The sequence below is a fragment of the Apodemus sylvaticus genome, chromosome 4 (assembly GCF_947179515.1).
Source record: "Apodemus sylvaticus chromosome 4, mApoSyl1.1, whole genome shotgun sequence".
Lineage (NCBI taxonomy): Eukaryota > Metazoa > Chordata > Mammalia > Rodentia > Muridae > Apodemus > Apodemus sylvaticus.
The window spans coordinates 130633726-130656822 of NC_067475.1; the positions used below are offsets into that span (position 1 = coordinate 130633726).

Genomic DNA, 23097 nt, shown 5'->3' on the forward strand with positions numbered 1-23097 from the left:
GTTATGCTTCCACATCACTATTTATCAAAGGAAGTCAGGACAGGGATTTTAACAAGGCAGGAACCTGAGGCAGGAGCTGCTGCCGAGAGACAGCACGGAGGAGTGCTGCTTTCTGGCTTGCGCATCATGGCTTACTCAGTCTGCTTTCTTATAGAGCCCAGGACCCCCAGCCCAGGGATGACACCACCTGCAATGACCGGGGCCCTCCTCCCCATCCATCATTAATTAAGAAAATGCACTGTACGCGTGCCTGCCTACAGCCATCTGATGGAGGCATTTTCTCAGCTGAGGTTGCCTCCTCTCAAACGGCTAGCTTGTGTCAGGTTGACATAAGCCTCGCCAGCACGGTGTGAAAGGAGATAATTGGCGAAGAGTTAAATGAAACAGAAATGTAAGCCTAGAGACACAGAATCTTTTTCTTTTTGATAAAATCAAAGCCAGCTTTTGTAACATTACCTAACATGTAGATCTTGGTAGTATTAGTGGCTTCATGAATACACAGGAAGCAGGGCAGCAATCTACACTTGATGAAGCAAAGTCTTAGCAGAGGAACTGGCTGAGGAGAGACTCAGTCATGAACTTTTTCATCTGCTTGATTTTTCCCCCCTCAGTTGTACTTTTTAACTTTTTCCTCGTATTTTGCTCTCTACCCATGACTAGACTGTGCAGTACTGCTGGTTAAATATTACATGAGATGATGTATGGCTGATTTTATTGGAGTGACTTTTTTTAGAAGATGTATTTACTTTATGTTCTTATACTGTGGCTGTCTTCAGACACACCAGAAGATGATAGATGGTTGTGAGCCACCATGTGGTCCTGGGATTTGAACTCAGGACCTCTGGAAGAGCAGTCACTGCTCTTAACCTCTGAGCCGTCTCTCCAGCTCCGGGAGTGACTTTTAATCACATGGCAGTTCCTTTCCCCTCAGACATGGTGTGCGGCTTCTCAGATGTAGTGGTCTAAAGTTGTCTTCTCATTCATTCATTCATTCATTCATTCATAAGCAGACAGTGAGAGCTGTGCTGAGTTTTAGATCGAGTTGAGCTGGAGATAAAGCAGTGTGTGGTGCAGTTGCAGTCCTGCCTTCGAAGAGACTAGATTCTAATAGCCATCCTGCTTCTATGAAGAGAGAGTACACTTGAAAACCTGTTAGTGTTCATGTGACACACTGTATTGTTCATAGGATTATTCCACTTATTGACGAGACATGGAAACACATGATTGCTTGTTTCTTCTCATTTTACTTAGTTTGCAACTAATTGTATATATTCACTTTTTTTCTTTGAGTCTGTTTGCTACTCAAAGGAACTAAGTTTATAATGCTTTCATTTTTATTTGTGCTGAGAACTGATGGCTGATTTCTTTCATTCTGTTCTCCCTCTACCCCAGGTTTTCAGTGCAAAGCTGTGTGGTTTGCCTTCAACATGGCTTCTTCTCTAGTGTTAGAACAAGTAAGTCAGGGCTTCCTGTATGCCCTGTAACCATTAGCAAATTTCAGTTATTTCTGACTAAATGGTAACTATCTCTGTAGGAAGTAAGGCAGTGTGCTTCGGGTCTCCTGTGCGCTTTAGAAGCAGGACAGAAGCTGTCATTTCACTAGGCCCCAAACGCCCAGCTAGGCCTTCCAGGGCTTTGAGACACAGAGTCCGGAAGCCCTCCTCTCTATCCCTGCCTTTGTTTCTGGATGACACTCTGCAGGTGTCCTCTTCCCTCTGGATTAGAATTGTGAGGAAATATTAAAGATGGATGAATGGCTGTAGGCATTAGGAGTTTGGAAGTTACATGAAGGGCTATGGACTTGGAAAAGAAGATCTCAAGCTGAGAGATCAGTCCCTACCCCTAGCCAACAGAGCAGGCGTCCTGGAGGGTCTGGATCTGCCTGGTGCTTTCATCTGTCACCTCCAGCTTCTCACCTGGGATCTCTTAACTCATTCAGCCATCCTTCCTTCCCCTCTCCTCCCATCTCCATGACTTCATTCATGCCTGAGGAACTTCTCCTGCCTACTGTAGTGCTTAGTTAGCATGATGTCAACAGCTGCTAAGTAATTATCATTTAATGAATGCAGAATGCTGCTTGCCTATCTAAAATATTCCCTAACATAACTGAAAGGCCTTTGAATGAGTAAGAAAAATGAAATGTTTTATTGTTAAGACTGATTTTGAATGCAGAAGAGACTAGTGTAGTGATTTTTAATTTATTAACCTGCTGTGCAAATGGGCATTAATCCAGATAATTTGGTGGCAAGGTACCCACTTCCCATCTCTTCAACAGAGGGCTCAGAGCAGAAGGCCACTTTCTTGTTCTCTTCTGTGTGCTCATGGCAAAATAGTCTTTTCCATCACTACTGTGTAGGATAATTATCATTTTCATCCCCTTTTAAGAGTATTTTGAAATTAAAAATACGTGCATGTATATGTGCATCAGAATAAGTCATGAGATCTCCAGGAACTATAGTAGTAGGTGGTTATGAGCCACTAGATGTGAGTGTCGGGAATCAAACTCGGGTCCTCTGCGTGAATAGTCTGTTTTCTTAACAGCTACACCACCTCTCCACCCTCTTCATATTCTATTCTCAAGTATTTTTAAACTGAAGATCCCTGTTAAAATGTCTTTTTTGTCCACCGTTTAAACACAGCAAAATCATAATTTCATTTACGAAACTCGGCTGGTATCTTTCAGGCCAAGACCGTTTCCACCTTTTGCTGTATCATTTAAAATATGTGTGTATGTATGTTGTGTTTATTAGTGTATAAAGGCAGTTTAGTTGGTTATATGTTTGTGAGTGGCTGTGTGCACATGAGGTGTGTGCAGAGGGCAGAGGAGGGAATTGGATCCTCTAGAGCTGGAGCCTCGGCTGATTGTGAGCTGCCATGTGGGCTCTGGGAACTGAACCATTCCTTCCTGAGCCATTTCCGCAAGCCCACTGATCATCTTCCTCTAGGATGGCTTTCCGTTCTTTGGAGCCTCCACTCCCTCTCCCTCAGGTCTGTCCTCTGGAGCCTCCTCTCCCTCTCCCTCAGGTCTGTCTCTGGAGCCTCCACTCCCTCTCAGGTCTGTCCTCTGGAGCCTCCTCTCCCTCTCCCTCAGGTCTGTCCTCTGGAGCCTCTACTCCCTCTCCCTCAGGTCTGTCCTCTAGAGCCTCCACTCCCTCTCCCTCAGGTCTGTCCTCTGGAGCCTCCACTCTCTCTCCCTCAGGTCTGTCCTCTGGAGCCTCTACTCCCTCTCCCTCAGGTCTGTCCTCTAGAGCCTCCACTCCCTCTCCCTCAGGTCTGTCCTCTGGAGCCTCCACTCCCTCTCCCTCAGGTCTGTCCTCTGGAGCCTCCACTCCCTCTCCCTCAGGTCTGTCCTCTGGAGCCTCCACTCCCTCTCCCTCAGGTCTGTCCTCTAGAGCCTCCACTCCCTCTCCCTCAGGTCTGTCCTCTGGAGCCTCCTCTCCCTCTCCCTCAGGTCTGTCCTCTGGAACCTCCTCTCCCTCTCCCTCAGGTCTGTCCTCTGGAGCCTCCACTCCCTCTCCCTCAGGTCTGTCCTCTGGAGCCTCCTCTCCCTCTCCCTCAGGTCTGTCCTCTAGAGCCTCCACTCCCTCTCCCTCAGGTCTGTCCTCTGGAACCTCCTCTCCCTCTCCCTCAGGTCTGTCCTCTGGAGCCTCCTCTCCCTCTCCCTCAGGTCTGTCTCTGGAGCCTCCACTCCCTCTCAGGTCTGTCCTCTGGAGCCTCCTCTCCCTCTCCCTCAGGTCTGTCCTCTGGAGCCTCCACTCCCTCTCCCTCAGGTCTGTCCTCTGGAGCCTCCTCTCCCTCTCCCTCAGGTCTGTCTCTGGAGCCTCCACTCCCTCTCAGGTCTGTCCTCTGGAGCCTCCACTCCCTCTCCCTCAGGTCTGTCCTCTAGAGCCTCCACTCCCTCTCCCTCAGGTCTGTCCTCTGGAGCCTCCTCTCCCTCTCCCTCAGGTCTGTCCTCTGGAGCCTCCTCTCCCTCTCCCTCAGGTCTGTCCTCTGGAACCTCCTCTCCCTCTCCCTCAGATCTGTCCTCTGGAGCCTCCACTCCCTCTCCCTCAGATCTGTCCTCTGGAGCCTCCACTCCCTCTCCCTCAGGTCTGTCCTCTGGAGCCTCCACTCCCTCTCCCTCAGGTCTGTCCTCTGGAACCTCCACTCCCTCTCCCTCAGGTCTGTCCTCTGGAGCCTCCACTCCCTCTCCCTCAGGTCTGTCCTCTAGAGCCTCCACTCCTTCTCCCTCAGGTCTGTCCTCTGGAGCCTCCTCTCCCTCTCCCTCAGGTCTGTCCTCTGGAACCTCCTCTCCCTCTCCCTCAGGTCTGTCCTCTGGAGCCTCCACTCCCTCTCCCTCAGGTCTGTCCTCTGGAACCTCCTCTCCCTCTCCCTCAGGTCTGTCCTCTGGAGCCTCCTCTCCCTCTCCCTCAGGTCTGTCTCTGGAGCCTCCACTCCCTCTCTGGTCTGTCCTCTGGAGCCTCCACTCCCTCTCCCTCAGGTCTGTCCTCTAGAGCCTCCACTCCCTCTCCCTCAGGTCTGTCCTCTGGAGCCTCCTCTCCCTCTCCCTCAGGTCTGTCTCTGGAGCCTCCACTCCCTCTCAGATCTGTCCTCTGGAGCCTCCACTCCCTCTCCCTCAGGTCTGTCCTCTGGAGCCTCCTCTCCCTCTCCCTCAGGTCTGTCCTCTGGAGCCTCCACTCCCTCTCCCTCAGATCTGTCCTCTGGAACCTCCACTCCCTCTCCCTCAGGTCTGTCCTCTGGAGCCTCCTCTCCCTCTCCCTCAGGTCTGTCCTCTGGAACCTCCACTCCCTCTCCCTCAGGTCTGTCCTCTGGAGCCTCCACTCCCTCTCCCTCAGATCTGTCCTCTGGAGCCTCTACTCCCTCTCCCTCAGGTCTGTCCTCCTGCTCTGTGTTGGACACTGAGTGCCAGCACCTGTGCTGCTCCCTGTGGCTGCTCTGCGGGCTCTGCTCACTTCTTGTCCAAGGTTTCTTTCTTTTTTCTTCTTTTAACACTGTGTGCATACGTGTGTGTGTGTGTGTGTGTGTGTGTGTGTGTGTGTGTGTGTGTAATAGACATACTCAACATATACACACAAAATGAAAAAAACCCACTAAATGTTGCAGCTACTATCCAGAGATATCCTAATTCGATACATGCCAAGGAATGAAGACGGAAAGCAGGGGAAGACTTTGTTTTCCATAATTAAGCTGCCATGTTTCTGTAAGAGCAGAGGGCTTTGTCTGTGGAAGCAAAGTAAGGTTTTATAATGCAAGCCATTAATCCAAGCTGAAGTGTTTCAGGCCTTGGACCTAACAGTGTGCACAATGTGGCATTCCAATGTCCCATGTTCAGAGCCAAGGTTTCTGTGAAGCCCTGTGACACAGCATAGGCAAGCTGCCAGACATTCCCTGGATTCAGTCTGAATTTTATGTTGAGCTATGTTGGGTTATTGTATAGTCAAAAACCAAAGTTATGTCATAAAAGTTGTGGAACCCCGTATGGAGTTGCAAGCCACAGTTGAAACAACTGAGTTCTAGAGCCATGGCTGTCTCTGGTGGTCTCAGGATTGAGACCTGTACCGTGGTGGCAGATGCGGCCTGAACAGGGCTTCAGTTTGGCTTTTGCTCTGCCATCACCATGGTAACAGAACTGTGGGGTGGATATGTTCTGATTGCCCTGATGGCCCAGAGATGATGACAGTTATGGAGAGACAGGATCCTGGCTGTAACTTACGCACGCCTGGAGTAGATAAAATATACACATAGACACAAGAGAGTATACATAGTTGTTATGGGGAGGTATAGACCATGATTATGAAACTAACTGCAAAGCTAAGAAGGAATATTTCCAATGGAAGTCATTGTTTGCATTAGAAATCTGGGAGTCATGGATTAGTCAGAGTCACTCATCCATTCACCCAGTCTGTCAGCAACTTGTTCTACCTCCAAGATTAAGCCAACACCTCCTGTTCCCACTTCCCACCATAGCTAGATCCCACATTGCCAGAACTGCAGCAGCCTCCCTGGACCATCAGAGATCAAGTCAGGTCGTGTTTCGTCCTCTCTTAGACCCGCCAACTGCCCTGAGAGGAAAACCTGAGCTCTCCAGGGTCTCCTGCTGGCCTTTGACCTTGCCCTGCAATGCGTTGACCCTCTTCCTTGCTTTTGAGTCACAGTGTCTTTATCCCATCAGGTTATGTTACAGCCTACACATTTTCGCATGGCTGTCCCTCCTGGGATCACTTCTTGGTAACTTTACTTCCTCAAGGCCTTCTGAAGCCTTCCTCTTCAGTCCTCCTCAGTCCTCCTCAGTCCTCTTCAGTCCTCCTCAGTCCTCCTCAGTCCTCCTCAGTCCTCTTGTTTCCTGTAGTGCCAGGGCTCATGCTTAGGACGTAGCACTAGTGAGCCCTCTCCTGCCTGCCGAACCCTGCCCCCTCCCTCAGCTGGCCCCAGCTCTCCTTCCCACTCTGCTCTTTATTCCGTAACGATCCCGTGATATCTGGAGTTATCCTGTCTAATTTTAACTTTGACTTTCTGACTACTCTTTTGAGGGAGTAGAGCATGTGGTTGCTAGAGTTAGAATATAATAAGAGCCAAACACTATTAAACTAATAGCCAACTACTTGTTTTAATTATAAGACATTCTAATTTTGGCCACGTTGATATAATATTTATTTTTGAATCACATTCAGTTTTGAAATATTTCATTTTTGTGTGAGAAATAGTTTACACCTATAGCTATATGTATTATAGAGTTGTCTTTTGTACCATGCCCCTACTATAGCCAGAATATTCCTATATTCTGGGGAAATGAAACTGAGAGCAGCTAAGGAGGTCCTTCTTTACCTCGCTGTGTCTCTCTGAGAGGTGGAAGGCCTGGGGTGTCTGGGGTCCCAGAGAGACACAGTATGGATCGTGTTGTACAACTAGAATCATTAAGCAACACCTTCGTGTGTGTGTATGTGTGTGTGTGTGTGTGTGTTTAAAGATTTGCTTTACTTTTTATGCATATGTGTCTGTGTGAGCATATGCCACATGAATGTAGATATTGAAAGAGACTAGAAGAGGGAGTATGATCGGTTGGAATTGGAATTGCAGTTGTGAGGCAGTTGATGTGGGTGCTGGGAACTAAACTCCAGTCCTGAAGAGCAAGCAGCCTTAGCTGTGCAGTGTTGCTGAGGCCTCTGTTCATTCATTTCTTTGAATTCATATTGAGTATGAGGAACGTTCCAGGTCCTGTCCTAGGGCATGCAGTAAGCAGATGTGGCAAATATTCTGTTTATTGGCTTATTTTTGCTAGGTAGCAGAGGTCATTAGCGCAGAAGACAAGACAGTTGGTACCATTGTTTTACAGAAGACCGACGCAGGGCAGGAGCTAGGGCCGGGAGGGTGGAGGCCTGCTCTGCCCTACATGGCTACTTAGGGTGTTGAGAAGGAATTTGACAAGAGCTTCAGACCCAGAGATACCAAGTACAAGGTCATAGCCTCGGTAGGAGTTGGTTCAACGTCTAGGACACAGAGACTGCAAAATTGAGAATAAAGGAATATTTCTTCTCCAAGAGAGCTCACAGGGGCAGACAGTGGGAGGCGGAAACAGACCCTGAGAGAGCTTTAGATAGTTGCAAGAACATTAGGTTTGTTTGTATGTTTGTTTTCTTTGAATAGATTGGAAGTCATGGAAGCTCTTTAGACAGAAATAATTCGACCTAAGGTTTCATGAGGTCACACTGACTATGTCCTGGGAAGAGGGCAGATGAGCTAAGACAAGGAGGCAGTAAGCGGCCAGTGTGGCCATCCATGTGCAGGCCCTGGTGCTTAGACTTGGGAGCACGGAGAGCCCAGCAGACGTGTATTCTGAGTTTGGTTTCAGATTGACCTGAGAGCTTGTTGGATGTGAGTTATGACAGAAATAAAGCAAGATCTGCCTCTTGGGATCTTGGCTTGGAAGCTTGCAGGCTGGAATTTCAAGTTACTGCAAAATAGAGGCTGAAGGGAGGAGCCCAGTGAGGGCTGGAAGCTGGAGGGCGCAGCTCTGAAAAAGCTGAACTCCAGCGTCTAAGCACAGAAGGCGAGCAAGCAGTTCCGCTTCAGCCAAAGCTTGCCTGGGATGTTCCTGGCATCCGAGGCCACTAATAAGCAGGCACAGGAATAACACGAGGCCTAGAACTTGATGGGGTTTCTGATTAGGGGTTGTTATAGCATGAAGAAGGAATTACTGCAACGGGATGGGACCATGCATAAGGTGTCGGTGGTAAAGTGTTCCTTCCTGTGAGTTGAGGATCATGTGTGGGATGAGCAACAGGCAGGTCATCTCCATAGCATGAGAAGCTGGCTCCAGCCACTGGCATTGTGAATGCATGCTAGGGCTAAGCACCCAGGAGACTGAACTCTTCACTATGATGCAGGGCTGACATCTAGCAGAAGCTGGAGACGCTGTGGGCTCATGGATTGCTTATAGAAGGCAGGGAACAAGGGTGGAAGGAGGGGAGTAATAAAGAAGAGATGGACTGTCTGGTTCGTGGCAGACGGTGGAGTGTTGGGAATTGTTGAGTAGGTGCGGTTGGAGGATCTGAAGAACAGAAGAGCAGAGGGAACATTTCCAGCTAGGGTGTGAGTCTGTCCCCCATGGCCATGGCTAGATGAAAATTGTGGAGCTGCTAGCCAGAATGGGCTAGTTCGGAGCAGCTGAGTGAAGTTGTTTTCTGGCACGTGCCCATGTTTGTGTGGTGCACTGTGCTGGATGGTGTGGAGTGGGTCCAGAAGCTGGAATGCTGAAAGTACCTGGATTATCTGGTCTAGGTATCGATGGTTTCTTTTGCCGGTAGCTTACTAATCCACATTCCTATTTTTTATACATGTATTTATTTATACATGTCTGTTTATCTGTGGGCATGCTATGCCATAACACCTGTGTGGAGGTTACTTCTCCCATCAAGTGGACAACAGGATTGAAGTTGGGTCTTCAGATTGGCAGCAAATGTGTTTACCCACAAAGCCATCTTACCAGGTCCATAATAATTATTTTAAAGATTTTGTTGAGCTAAAGAAGTGACTTAGCAGTTGAGAACACTGTCTGCTCTTCTAGAGGACCTTGGTTCCATTCCTAGCATCCACGTGGCAGCTCACGACCATATGTAATGCTAGTTATAGGGGATCTGACACTTTCCTGGTCTTTTAGGCCTACACATGGTGTATATAGGTGTACTGGCAAAACATTCATGTACATAAAATGTGAAAAAGGGGTTCGTTTTTTTCGATTATGTGTCTGTCTGCGTCTGAAGTGGATTTGCGCACTTGAAATCAGGAAATGGTTTTGGTTTTCCTGGAGTGAAGAGTTAGAGACACCAAAACGGTGATGTGACTTGTCCTTTCAACACCGAGCCATCCCTCCTACCCCCACCCCATAATCAATTATGTAAATGTGTGTCAGTGTGTTGACATGTCACAGGTCACTGACATGTGTGCCAGTGTGTCAGTTGGATGAGTACAGCAGTGTCCTGATAGTGCCTCTCTTCAGTGAGGGCCTTTCCTTCCCTGGGCCAGCCATGCTGTTGGGACTCAGCTGCTCTTTCTGATCTTTGCCAATCCTCTGGTGTCTTCTTTGGTATAGCTTGTCTCACTTTTGTCTGGGTCCTGGAGGCATCTCAGCTCCTTGAGGCCCCAAGGTTCTGCTCTTCCTTAGAGGCCTAGATCAGGTCTTGTTACCTGCTGCCCTTCCCAGCCTCACAGCCCTCCAGCTCTCTTGAGTGTTGTTTGTGTTTAAGGCGAGCAGAATCCCCGTGCCAGCACGTGGACTGAGCTTTCCTGCCGGCCAACTGGCCGGCCAGCCTGCAGACACACTTGGCCTCCTTCCTTCAGCCTGTTAAACACCGTCCAGGACTTAGCAAACACACCTTGGGGAAAACTAATCTTGTGTGCTCAACTCTTCAGGTTTGCACTTGCTCTTTAAACCAGGCCGGGCTGACCTCTGCCAGCCCTGTGGATTTGATTCCTAGCACAGTTTCTTGGCGAGCCAAGCAGGTTTTGGGCCTGCACCTGTAAACAGTAATGTAATTTTTCTAATCCTTGAGTGGTGTTTTGTAAATGACTTCTCTTTGGACATCAGTACCAGGTCTGACCTGGAACGGCCACTCTCTGGCCATCCTGCATAACTTTTATACCATCTTGTCTGGGTCCCCAGACTCCCCATCCTGCTCGCTGGCTCCCCAGGCCTTGCCATCTTAAGTCTCACTGTTCAAATGAGAGTAGCAATCTGAAGGTTAAAGTCACTACCACGAGTTGATAGCAGTTTTCTCCTGTTCAGCATTGAAACAGATGTGTTTACACTCGGTGTCTGACTTCATGAGACTAGCTTTGTGTGCGCTCTGCAGGTCCAGAGAGTCTCTCTGGCTGTCACTCATACCTTTGGGAGAGGCTGGGCTCTGCTTACGCAGAGCTAAGCTTCTGATGCTCGTGTGTCCTTTGCCTGCTGTATGTTTTTTATGCTGTCATATGCCATATGCACCTCGGTTAAGATTTCAGAGACGGGTCTGACCTTGCTTTAACCATCAGCTGGTTGTTGGTACTGTTGGTTCAGTGAATGAATAGATAGTATTTTACTCTCAACTGATTGGAAATAGCTACCACCATCATCTTCTTTCCCCTCTTACAAATGCCTTAATTTATTGGATGGATGCTTTTCTTTTTAAGAAAAGAAAACACATTCTAAGCTTGTTGTCTCAAGAAAAGACAAGATAAAAATTATTGATAATTTTATTTTCTGTAAAAAGAAAAATCTCTTAGGAAAAAATATTTTTATTAAAGTCTGGAATTTTTTTAAACAATTGAATAATTTATTAGTAAACTGACTAGCAGATATGTCAGTATGTAGTCCAAGATCATTTAGAACATGCTAGATCTAGCATTAACCACTATGTAAATGACCTTCACGCATGCTGGGTTGGGGAGCTCTACCATTGAGCTGAAGTTTGCAGGGAGGAGAGAGACTTGAGACTCAGTGGCGGCGTCACACTGACAAACCCGTGAAAAGTCCAGTTCAAAGACAAAGGCTGCTTAGGCTCACTGGTTTCCAGGTTCTAGTCCCTGAGCCTGGGAGCCCATTCTGCGTAGGTCTCTGTTGGGGTGGTGCTGTGCAGCAGTGGGGGAGCACAGTCAAAGCACAGCCGCTGTCCTTACGACTGGGTATTGAAAGAGAAGACAAGGCCAGCGTCCCAGTGACTTTTTAAGGGCATGCCCTAGTGACCTGAAAACCCATCAGCCCTGGGATTTAGTGTCTAGTGTGGATTTTGAGTGTTAAACACACGAGGATCTTGGTGCTTCGTGCTCCCCTGCGATCACAGCCGCTTAGCTTTAGTGCCTGCCACGCAGGTCCTTCCCGTGGCACATGTGTGGAAGCTAGGGGCTGCTCTCACTGCCTGTCTTCATCTTCTCCTTGCCACTGTTGCCACTGTGTACTCCAGACTAGCTAGCCTTTGAACTTCTGAGGATTCTCCTAACTCCAAGTCCAGCTTTTCTGCAGAAGTTACACACTTCATGTGATTTCTGGGGTTTCTGGCTCTGGCCTCCGGGCCTGTGCAACAAATACTGTACCCACTGTGCCGCCCCACTCAGCCCTATGATTCAGAGTTTTCCATCGCACATTTTAAGCAGAAATGGGGCAGCCTTTCTGTAACACTTCAGTCACGGGCCACTCATCGCTGAAGGCCAGAGAAAGAAAGGCTCATGTGTGAGTGTTAGACATGTGTAGGTATCCACAGTGTGAGACCAGCCGGAACAAAGAGAGCAGAGCCACTCATGTTCTGAAGCCACAGGACCTCTCTGGCTCCTTCCTCTTCTTCATCCGTCCTCCTGCTCGTGTCCTCTCCACAGGCCCAGGCTTGAAGAGAAGTATGTACTTGGAGTAGAATCCAGTAATTCCATTACGGAGGAAGCAGAGTTAACACTGAGACAGTGTGCTTTAGACGTGGGGGCTCCCAAGTTCTGTGCGTGCCCCACTTTCCACTCTCTCTCATAGACAGAGGTCGGTGACTTTAATGTCTGCACACCCCAGTTTAGTAAAGGATTCTGGTATTCTATTATATATAAAAATACCAGGAATTGTTAACAGCACCAGTGCTGAGGGGACGGGGTTGTCCTAGTTAGGATTACCTAGTTAGGATCCTAGTTAGGATAACACCACGACCAAAGCCTCTTGGGAAGGAAAGGGTTTATTTCAGTTCACACTTCCAGGTAAGTCTATCACTGAGGAAGGGCAGGGCCGGAACCTGGAGGCAGGAGCTGATGCAGAGGCCACAGAGTGGCTTGCTGATCGTGCATTGCTCAGCCTGCTTTCTTATAGAGCTAAGGGCCAGCAGCCCTAGGATGGCACCACGCACAGTGGGCTAAGTCCCTCCCTCATCAAGCAGTAATTAAGGAAATACTTGGCTTGCCTGTGGCCATCTTATGGAGGCAACTTTTCAATTGAGGTTACTTCCTTTCAGATGACTTTAGCTTTTGTCAAGTTGACAAAAAGTAGCCAGCACAGGGAGCCTATAGCAGGTCACTGTAGGATATAACCTTTTTAAAATGTATTTGCAAAGTTAATGCAACCTACATGAAATAGTTGTAGTCGTTTCATTTAGGGGTTTTTGTTTGTTTGTTTGTTTGTTTTTGGCTTATCCCAATTTTAGCTACTGTTTTTTAGCTGCTGTCCCCCCACCCCAATATCTGAGTATGTGTTTTTGTAAATGCCTTTTAAACTAAGTGTTCACATACACACACAACTCTTTTTTCAGAACTTGGATTTTTCTCCTCAGCATTGGGGCAGCAGCACCCCTCAAGGTCATGCCAACCGGGGTTTGTGCCTCAGCCATGTCCAAACATTGAGTGTAAATGTTTGTCAGAAGTGGAGGAATCAGGCCACTTTGCTTCTGCTCTATTGAAACTGGACTCCAGAGTTGGCCTGGGTACTTCTAAAACAGTCCTAGTGTCTGAGAAGAAGGTCAGGTCTCCATTGTGACATTGACTGTCATAGTGTCATATAACAACCCCGTGGAGTCTTTGGATCGCAGATGCCCTCCAGCTGGGTGGTTACCTTTTTGAATATGTGACAGTGCTTATCTTTGTGGGCTCAGAGTGTTCTCTGGAAACATTTTCATTTGTTTATTCTGAGACCCTAACCCTAAAAGAAATCACAGAACGAGTTGTTTTCCAGTGCTGTGGGGGGTAGTGATCTCACAGCCCCCTGTGGAGAGGGGTGGCTGGTAGAGGCGAAGTCCAAGTCTGGAATCCCCACAGAAACCTTTGAAGTACATTAAGAGAGCAACATGCAGGTGGCTTCAGAGTAAGCCTGTGTCAAATACTCCATAGAGGTTGTAATAAATGGATTAATTATAAGGAGTTCGCTTCCATGGTGATGGATGCTGAGAAGCAGCTAATAGGCTGGAGACCTGGGAAAGCTGACCTGAGTCAGGGCAGCAGGGGTGCAAGTTCTCATTACAAGCTCATTTCCTGAAGACCCAAACAGAGGAGTGTTTGAACCTGAAGAGAGGAGTAAACTGATACTTCCACTTGGGCAGTCACACAGTCAGCCTTCAGCTGACTCGGGGAGAGCCAGCCTTTGGGACCTTAACCTTAGAAACATCCAGAAGAACAGAAGACCATGTGTGGGGATCCTGTGGCCCAGGCAAGTTGACACATAAAGCCAACCACCACCAGCCCACAGGAGCTGGGTGGAGGCCAGAAGTAAGTCGTCGTCTGCATTCACATTCGGGAAGGAAGAACACTGTTCTGGAGTTGTAGCTATCTTATTCTTCTGTGTTGTGAGGTTTTTATACATTTGGGATAGAAATCTTTTTAAATGCTTTATAAATATATTAGGCCACTCAGTCATTCACGCAACCAACATTTAAAGGTAATCCTTCCTCAGGGTCCTGGGGGAGCTGTTGGGGGCGGCAAAGGCCAGTTCACCTAACCATCCTTTCCCTTCCCTAGAGATCAGAAAGGTAGATGCCACACTACCAGTTCCTTGGTGACCTGATTGGCACAGTCATTGAGGGCTTTTGAGCAGTGTGTGTCTGCAGCACCCTCCCCGTGTATCCCCCGCCCTCTACGTGTGTATTTGAGCTGAGCTCTGGGGATAGGCAGGAGAGTGAGCATGGCAGCCGGCGTACGAGGAGGGCTCTGGCACGAGAGAGGGGGGTCTGTTCAAAGGCCCACAAGCAGGCCCACAGAGTTGGAGCGAATGGGTAAGCAGTAATTATTGGCCAGGGCCTGGAAACAGAAACCTGTGGTTGGACTGAGCATGCTGCCAGGGCAGTGTGGACCTTGGTAGCTTGAGGGGTAATGATGGGATTGAAGGCCCTGGCCAGGCCAGCCCATGAACAAAGGGCTTTCTGTTTAATGACTTGCTCAGCATTAGTGTGTGAAGAGCAGAGTCAGCTGCTACCAAGAACTCAGACTCCCACACCAAGGGACACATTACCAGGAGATTTATTATATTTTTTTGCATATCTTATTGTATATCATGTTAATATTTTTAGTTTTCGGGCAGTAATAGTGACACTTGTACAGTTGCATAATTTTGACAAATGTAGAGTCAGTGATGATGGTATAAAGCAATCCTGCCACTTCCAGAATCCCCAGTGTACTCCTTGGACACTTTCCCATAGCCAGGTTCTAGATCACATTCCCACAGTCTTTCTTGGGAAGCCATTTTGATGCACTCAGACACAAAGCCTTTTGGATCTTGGTCCATTTTCTTAGAAGGGAAGCTGTCTGAACCCCATTAGCCTGTTGTTTTTGATTCCTTTTTGGTTGGAGTGGCACCCTCTTGTGTGATGTGTGCAGTCTGTTTTTTTCCCAGGTTGCATGCGTTGAGTGTTTATGCTGCAGGGTTGGTTGTCGGTGGAGCTGTGGAAGCGCTGAGGTTCCTTCCGACCGATGCTCACAGGGCTGTGAGTGCTAAATACTGAGGACAGAGATCTTCATTTCATGTGATAGATGTGTGATTAGGGGACTGCTGGACTCACCTGTGCTACTGTTTCTTTAATTTTGTTTTGTTAACCAACCTTTGTGTTCACAGCAGACCAAGTACTATCTAGGGTAAGGTGCAGCGGTCAGTGCACAGTAGGTAGGGTAAGGTGCAGTGGTCAGTGTACTGTAGATAGGGTAAGGTGCAGCGGTCAGTGCACAGTAGGTAGGGTAAGGTGCAGCGGTCAGTGTACAGTAGGTAGGGTAAGGTGCAGCGGTCAGTGCACAGTAGGTAGGGTAAGGTGCAGCGGTCAGTGCACAGTAGGTAGGGTAAGGTGCAGCGGTCAGTGCACAGTAGGTAGGGTAAGGTGCAGCGGTCAGCGCACAGTAGGTAGGGTAAGGTGCAGCGGCCAGCGTACAGTAGGTAGGGTAAGGTGCAGCGGCCAGTGCACAGTAGATAGGGTAAGGTGCAGCGGTCAGTGTACTGTAGATAGGGTAAGGTGCAGCGGTCAGTGTACAGTAGGTAGGGTAAGGTGCAGCGGTCAGTGCACAGTAGGTAGGGTAAGGTGCAGCGGTCAGTGCACAGTAGGTAGGGTAAGGTGCAGCGGTCAGTGCACAGTAGGTAGGGTAAGGTGCAGCGGTCAGCGCACAGTAGGTAGGGTAAGGTGCAGCGGTCAGTGTACAGTAGGTAGGGTAAGGTGCAGCGGTCAGTGCACAGTAGGTAGGGTAAGGTGCAGCGGTCAGTGTACAGTAGGTAGGGTAAGGTGCAGCGGTCAGTGTACTGGATGGTAGGGTAAAGTGCAGCCGTCAGTGCACAGTAGGTAGGGTAAGGTGCAACAGTCAGTGCACAGTAGGTAGGGTAAGGTGCAGCAGTCAGTGTACTGTAGATAGGTTAAGGTGCAGCGGTCAGTGCACAGTAGGTAGGGTAAGGTGCAGCGGTCAGTGCACAGTAGATAGGGTAAGGTGCAGCGGTCAGTGCACAGTAGATAGGGTAAGGTGCAGCGGTCAGTGCACAGTAGATAGGGTAAGGTGCAGCGGTCAGTGTACTGTAGATAGGGTAAGATGCAGCGGTCAGTGTACTGTAGGTAGGGTAAGGTGCAGCGGCCAGTGTACTGTAGATAGGGTAAGGTGCAGCGGTCAGTGCACAGTAGGTAGGGTAAGGTGCAGCGGCCAGTGTACTGTAGATAGGGTAAGGTGCAGCGGTCAGTGCACAGTAGGTAGGGTAAGGTGCAGCGGTCAGTGTACTGTAGATAGGGTAAGATGCAGCGGTCAGTGCACAGTAGGTAGGGTAAGGTGCAGCGGCCAGTGTACTGTAGATAGGGTAAGGTGCAGCGGTCAGTGTACTGTAGATAGGGTAAGGTGCAGCGGTCAGTGTACTGTAGATAGGGTAAGGTGCAGCGGTCAGTGCACAGTAGGTAGGGTAAGGTGCAGTGGCTTGTTAGATGTCATTATTTTGTTTTCTCTTTGGACTATAAGCATCAAGAGAATAGGACCTTTGTTCCATAAGGTCCCCCAGAGCTTCACAGGTGATCTCAGCAGATCTAACTAAGTACAGTGTAGACTGACTTCATTGTAGTGTGCACAGCTGCAAGGAAAGGTGACAAAATTGCTACTTTACAGTCTCTGAGTGTGAGTTAGACCTTCTCCACGTGTGGGTCCCCTGTGAGAAATGTTCACAGAACCCTTTTTAATTCCATTGATCATAGGATAAGTGTATTAGCTGCTCTTCTGTTGCTCTGCTAAAACACCATGAGCCAAGGCAACTTGAGAAAGAAGGGTTATTTCAGCTTACGATTGTAGTCCATCATGGTCAGGGCAGATCTGAAGCAGAAGCTGTAGGACAGTGGGGCTTGCTGACTTGTTACCCTGGTTTTCTCCCAGGACTGTCTGCCCAGGGGTAACGCAGCGTCCCACAGTGGTAGACTCTTTCATATCAATCACAAATCAAGAAAATGCCCCCACAGACATGCCTACAGGGCCCCCACAGACATGCCTACAGGCCGGCCTGATGAAGGCACTTTTTCAGTTGAGGATCCTTCTTCGTGAATGACTAGCTTGTGTTAAGATGATAAGAAACTAACCAATAACTACTGTTAGCCCTTGTCAACTTGACAAACAAACATAAAACTATTAAACCATTACCTTTTCATTTCTGTTTGTCCCCATGATGTCATTTTACTCTTAATATTTGCAATGTGAACCAATGTAACTAAATATCCTGAAGTCTTTTTTTCTTTTTCTTTTAAAGTCTAGCACTTTGAAAACTCCAGTGTCTTAGGTAGAGTTTCTGTTGTTGTGATGATACACTATAACCAAAGCAACTTGAGAACAAAATGGTTTATGTGGCTTACATTTCCATATCATAGTCTGTCATCGAAGGAAGTCAGGGCAGGAATGCAAACAGGTCAGAAACCTGGAGGCCGGAGCTGATGCAGAGACCATGGAACAGTGCTGTTTCCTGGCTTGCCATCACGGCTTGCCAGGACCACCAGCCTAGGGATGGCCCCGCCTACAGTGGGCCTGTCCTAATCAATCAATAATTAAAAAAAAAAATGCCCTACAGCTGGATCTTTTGGAGGCATTTTCTCAATTGAGAGTCTTAACTTTTCAGACATCTCTAGCTGTGTCAAGTTGACATAAACCTAGCCAGCCCAGAGACTTTGGATTTTTAAAGAGACTTGGATATTTTAAAGAGACTGAATGTGCTGGCCAGTTTTATGTCAACTTGGCACGAGCTAGAATCATCAGAGAGGAGGGAGCCTCAACTGAGACTATGCCTCCTTAAAATTGGGCTATAGGCAAGCCTACAGGTCGTTTTCTAAATTTGTAATTGATGTGGTAGGGCCCAGCCCATTGTGGGTGAGGCCATTTCTGGTCATCCTGGGTCCTATAAGAAAGCAACCTGAGCAAGCCTGGGAAAATCAAGCCAGTAAGCAACACTCCTCCATCAACTCTGCATTAGCTCCTGCCCTGCCTGAGTTCCTGCCTCCACTGCTTTTGATGATAAACTGTTGTATGGAACTGTGAGTGAAATAAACCCTTTCCTCCCAAAATTGCTTTTGGTCATGGTATTTTATCACAGTATGTGATAAACCCTAACTAAGACAGTCTCATGACTATAAAAAAACAAAAACGAACAAACAAATGAAACAAACAAAACAAGAGGGAAGAATTAGGGCACAGTCACAAATCAAAGCAAAACCAAACTCCAGCAGTGTAAATAGCTTTAAGTTCATCTGGGACTCACAATTTCCTGGGCTCCGAAGAGTGTGGGCATCTCTCCTTCTCCAGCTCTGTCAGTGCACAGCACACCCAGCTCGTCGCATAGTGTAGTCTCAGGCTTGTATAGTGTAGTCTCAGGCTTGTTCCCTCCCACAGCGGCTGCTTGCTGTCCTTGGTGGTCACCTCATGATGCTGGCATGTCAAGAATGCTGAGGTCCCATTGCAGCTGGACTCAACCTTTACCATAGTCTCTCCTGAGCTGTTTTCAGGGACTGTGACCCTGTCACGTGGTGCCAGGTTTCATCTCTACATGACCTCTTTAATCCTGGGGCTTTTTAAGGCAACTGAGGTTGTACCTTTATCAATGGCTTCTTCTGGCCTCTCACAGTGCCAATCCTCAGCTGTTTTTTATGGCCTCTTTATGCCTTCAAAGCCACTTGGGAAACTCTTACCCATTACCAAGTTCAATGCTAGCACTTAGGCACAGACTTAGCCTTCTCTGCACTACTGTGCATGTATGCTGACCCTGAGGGAACACTTCCCAGCAGACATCACTGGACTCAGTAATGCTGCTCTCTTTATCACAGCTGATTCTTCAGTCTCAGCTGACCAGTATCAATTGTCAAGTTGATTAGCAAAGGCAAGGTGTCCCGTTAGTCGTTCTGGTCCTGTGGTAGCAGTCTCTGTCCTCTTAGGTTAGCATCACTGTGGTAAAACCATGAGCAGAAGCAGAGTGAGGAAGACAGGTTCATTTCATCTTGAGCTTCCTTGTAGCGTCTCTGAGCGGAGTCAGGCCTGGAACTCAAGGCAGAAACTGACTCAAAGACCGTGGGGGAGGGAGGGAGGGATGCTGCTTATCCCCTGGCTCACCCCGGCCGTGTTCGCAGCCTGCTCTCCTATACTTCCCAGGACCGCCCGCCCGGGGGCACCATCCGCGGTCGGTCAGTTGGGTCCTCCCACTTCACTGATGACCAAGAAAATGAAGTGCAGACTTGCCCACACAGCAGTCTAATGGAGTCATTTTCTCAGCTGAGGCTTCTTCTTCCCAGATGACCCTAGCTTGTGTCAAGTTGACCAAAAACCAAACAGGGACAATAGGTTTCTTCCTGCTTATCTGTCTCTCTGTATTTAACACATTCAGAACCATCTAAGCATTTTATTACTGACTCAGAACACAGAAGGGGGTTGAAATCCAGCTTGATCCAGTTCCTAACATCCTTAACTGTGCTGAGTCACAGCACACACACAGGCAAGAACGTAATACAATACTCACTGTACCTTGGAAGAGGGTGCTTTTAGGAAATGACTTAGTAGAGGCTACATTTTTATCTGAAATCTCTTTACTTTTATAGCATATAACTAATCATTTGAACTATGAGACATTGACCTGTGACATTGGTCTGTGACATTGACCTGTTGTGTGACTGTCTTACAGGTGTGTGCTGCTCCCACTCCTGGGGATGAAGCCACCCCCGCAGAGCCTCTACCTGTTGGTTGACTCCGTGGATGAAGGCTGCAATGTGGTGGAAGGGGAGCAGACGTCACCCAGCCTCTCCGGGACTGTCGCAGAGCTCTTGGCTGGTCACCACGAGTTCTTTCCCCCATGGCTCCTGCTTCTCTGCTCTGCCCGAAAGCAGAGCAGAGCTGTCACTAAAATGTTCACTGGTGAGTGTTGAATATTCTCCTCAAGTACTTGGACAGAGGTCTGAGTGCTATATAAGCCTTCTTTGCCTCTCGCCACCACCATACCTTAGGATCATATTTAAAATAAGGGGTGGTGTGCTTTAAAACCGCTTACATTGGCTTTTTCTGAAAATTCTTTCCCTGAGCTGAGGGATAATTCGTGAGTAAAGTGCTTGCTGTGCAAGCATGAGAACCCCATACATGAACCACAGCAAACAGCCAGGCATGGGCACACAAACCTTTAATCCAGTGCTGGGGAGACAGAGACAGCCAGACCCTAGGGTTTGCTGTCCAAACCAGCTTTGCCATCAGGAGTGACCCTAAGGTTGTTCCTTGGCCTCTACATGCATGTACACACACATGAGTGTGCACACATACAAAAACAATCTTACCCTACTTCCTGTAGTAAGACCCAACATAGTGATTAATTAGCCGGCCAGTTTTCAGTAGTTCTATGCCCATCACAGCTCATTAGTCATTTAGTCAGTATCTCTTCAGTGACTGAAGTCCTGTGGCAGCTTCTCCTGTGTGACCCTCTCTCTATGACAGGGCTGAGCAAAGTTCTTCATATACTGTTAGGGCAGGGCAGGCAGCCAGCCGCAGCAGGATTTGGGTAAAAGCTTTGGGTGAGCATGGTGGTAGTCGGTGCTGTGTGGTGGCTCCTCTGATGGGGGAGGGTAAAGGTGGTCTCCCTCTCCAAGCATCTCCTGGTAGCATCAGTTCGTTTTATGGTTCATACACATAATGAACCTTTTATATGCATTTTTAAGTATGTGTGGGGGCATGGGACTTGAGTTCCTCATCCTGTCCAACTGGCGGGGAGATGCCCAGTGGAGATGATGAGAATCAAACTTGGGTCCACTTCAAAAGCAGCACATGCTCTAACCCCTGAGTGTGTCTCCAGCCCCCAGCTATGTCATATGTTTGCACAAATGAGTCACGATAGCATGTACACATTAGTGCTTGTACTCTCTGTGTGATCTTGGGCAGCGTGCTAACCTCCTGCTTCCTGTCTGTGGAGTCCTGTGAGTCTAGACATGCCTGGGGCATGGTAGGGGCGCTTATTCTAATCATCTCATTCTCATTTGTTAATAAAAATCAGTTTTGACCTGAATTTTTAGTATTGTTCATAAGCCTGGGTCTTTGGCTTCATCTGCCAGGTGTTGTTTATTTTGAACAAATGTTTCAGCTAGAGGCGTTTGAGAAGATGGAACCTCAGTTGAGAACAAGACCGATCTGTGGGGCATTGCTTGATTGATGTGGGAGGTCCCAGCCCTCTGTGGGCAGTGCCACCTCAGGGCAGGTAGTCTTGGGCTGTATAAAGAAAACAGGCTGAGAAAGCTTGGGGGTGAGGTTGGGGGCAGGGGAACCAGTAAGCAGTGACTCCAGGGTCCCTTGAGTCAGCTCCTGCCTTCAGATTCCTGCCGGGTGCTCCCTACATGATGGATTACAAGCTAGAAGGTGAAAGAAACCCTTTCCTTCTCATTGCTTTTGGCCATGGTATTTCCTCAAAGCAGTACAAACCCAAAGGAAGAGCACAGACCTCCTCTTTGTGCTTTCTTTCTCCTATCCATCCGCATGCAGGTTGGCGCGTTCTCACTCCAGGGTGATCGTCTTCAATCTAAAACCTAGAGTCTAAAACCTAGGAGCTGCGTGAGTGCGTCCAAGAACTCCAGGGCGAGATTCTGTTTTGTGTGTTATTTAAAATATTACCCAAGCTTTCAAGCTGTGTGGATAAATGTGCATGGGAGACAGATGGGTTTGTACATGGAGAGAGCTTCCATTCTTATGTATATTCAGATATTCCAAAATTTGAAAAATTCTAAACTGCTTCGGGCCCTAGGCATTTTGGATAAGATATTCAACTTCAGTTGCCAGAGTGGCAGGTCAATAACCCTTTGTCGTCCAGGCTACTTGTAGTCGCTGGGTGAGGCCGGGCGTCCTTCGGACATGAGTCACTTCTGATCTCTTACAGTCTTTCATGCACACAGTGATGCCCATGCCTGCCTCTGCGTGAGGACTCCCTCTGCGTTTTCTTCATCCAGGAGACGTCTCCTCGTCTGCATTACAGGCTTGCATACAGACTAGAGTGCCCATCCCTTGAGCTTCTAGCCATCTTCCCACTTGGGTCACAGCTCAAATAGGATATTCACAAGCAGACTATGTTTTCTGTTCTTGTTTATTTGTGCCTTCCTTCTACATAGTCACACACCCACTCTGTCTGGTTTTCTTTTCTTCATGGAGCTAAGACCACTTAAATCTGTCTGCATTTCATGTGTGTATATAACTAATTATCCTCTCATCTAGGATACAGGCTCCATGGAAAGGGGTCCTAACTGTGTGGGTCCAGACTTTGGTCCTGTAAGGACTGTGAGCACCCGCTTGTAAGGATGGGTCAGGCCCCTGTTGGGGACCGACTATGTATGCACTCATTTGTAAGCAGAGACTCAAACCCATTTGCTTAGCCAGTGCCAAGGAGTGTCATGCCCACTGAAATATTTTACCAAAAATAGAAAAGAGGTTTAGTGGGGCCTGGGAAGATGGTTCATTTGTCAAAGCACCTGCTTCAGAGCCCACATAAAAAAGCTGGCTGTGATAGCCTTGCTCCCAGAGAGCCTCACTGGTCAGGCAGCTCTAGGCCAGTGAAAGACACCGGCTCTAAAGGCCCCTGTGGGCACTTGCCTCGCATGAGTGTGTGTGGTGCTAAATTCTATCCCCAGTACCCAGTGAATAAGAAGGCCACTTTTATGGGTCAGTGTATTTACCTTGTTGGTCAGTGGATGGTCTTGATCCTGTGTGTTAGTTCAGCCTCTTCCTCAGGAGCTGCAGCTCAGTCAGAGCTGTCTGCACACTAGCCCGACTGACACTACTGAGCTAAACTAAACCTTCTGCTCTTATTTCTGTTTTGTTTCTGCCACTGAGTTGCCTTGGCTGGAGTGGACCTCACTGTGTGGATCTTGAGCCTATAGCCGTCTTCCTGCTTCTGCTTCTATGGAGCTAGGATTGTTGGCACAAGCTGCCCACTCCACAGTAAACATATAACCTTTACTGGTTTTAAATATAAAATCTTATTAAATCAACATCACTCTTTAGATTTTGGAAAGATTTGTTTTTGAGTTATAAATATTTTGCACCCTTCTGCACAACATCAGTTCCATGCCCTTGGACCTCCTCCTCCCATCTCTGTGCGCATCAGTTTCTCTCTCAGCTTTGCCAGGAAAGGAAACACATAGCATCACACAGAGCCCTGACTCTGACCCTGTT

The 23097-nt window shown here is 48.1% G+C and overlaps 1 protein-coding gene and 1 long non-coding RNA gene across 2 annotated transcripts in view; both read left to right on the forward strand.

Moving 5' to 3' along the window:
* Ankrd50 (ankyrin repeat domain containing 50) overlaps positions 1-23097 on the forward strand; it is a 37048-nt gene that overhangs the window by 4905 nt on the left and 9046 nt on the right. Inside the window, exon 3 of the mRNA XM_052180594.1 lies at positions 19586-19815. Coding sequence (XP_052036554.1) covers positions 19586-19815 — 230 coding nt within the window. The remainder of the gene's footprint in view (positions 1-19585; positions 19816-23097) is intronic.
* LOC127683392 (uncharacterized) lies at positions 15111-15672 on the forward strand. The gene is made up of 4 exons (XR_007977533.1): positions 15111-15154; positions 15188-15286; positions 15452-15550; positions 15617-15672. It is a non-coding gene; the product is annotated as an uncharacterized LOC127683392 (long non-coding RNA).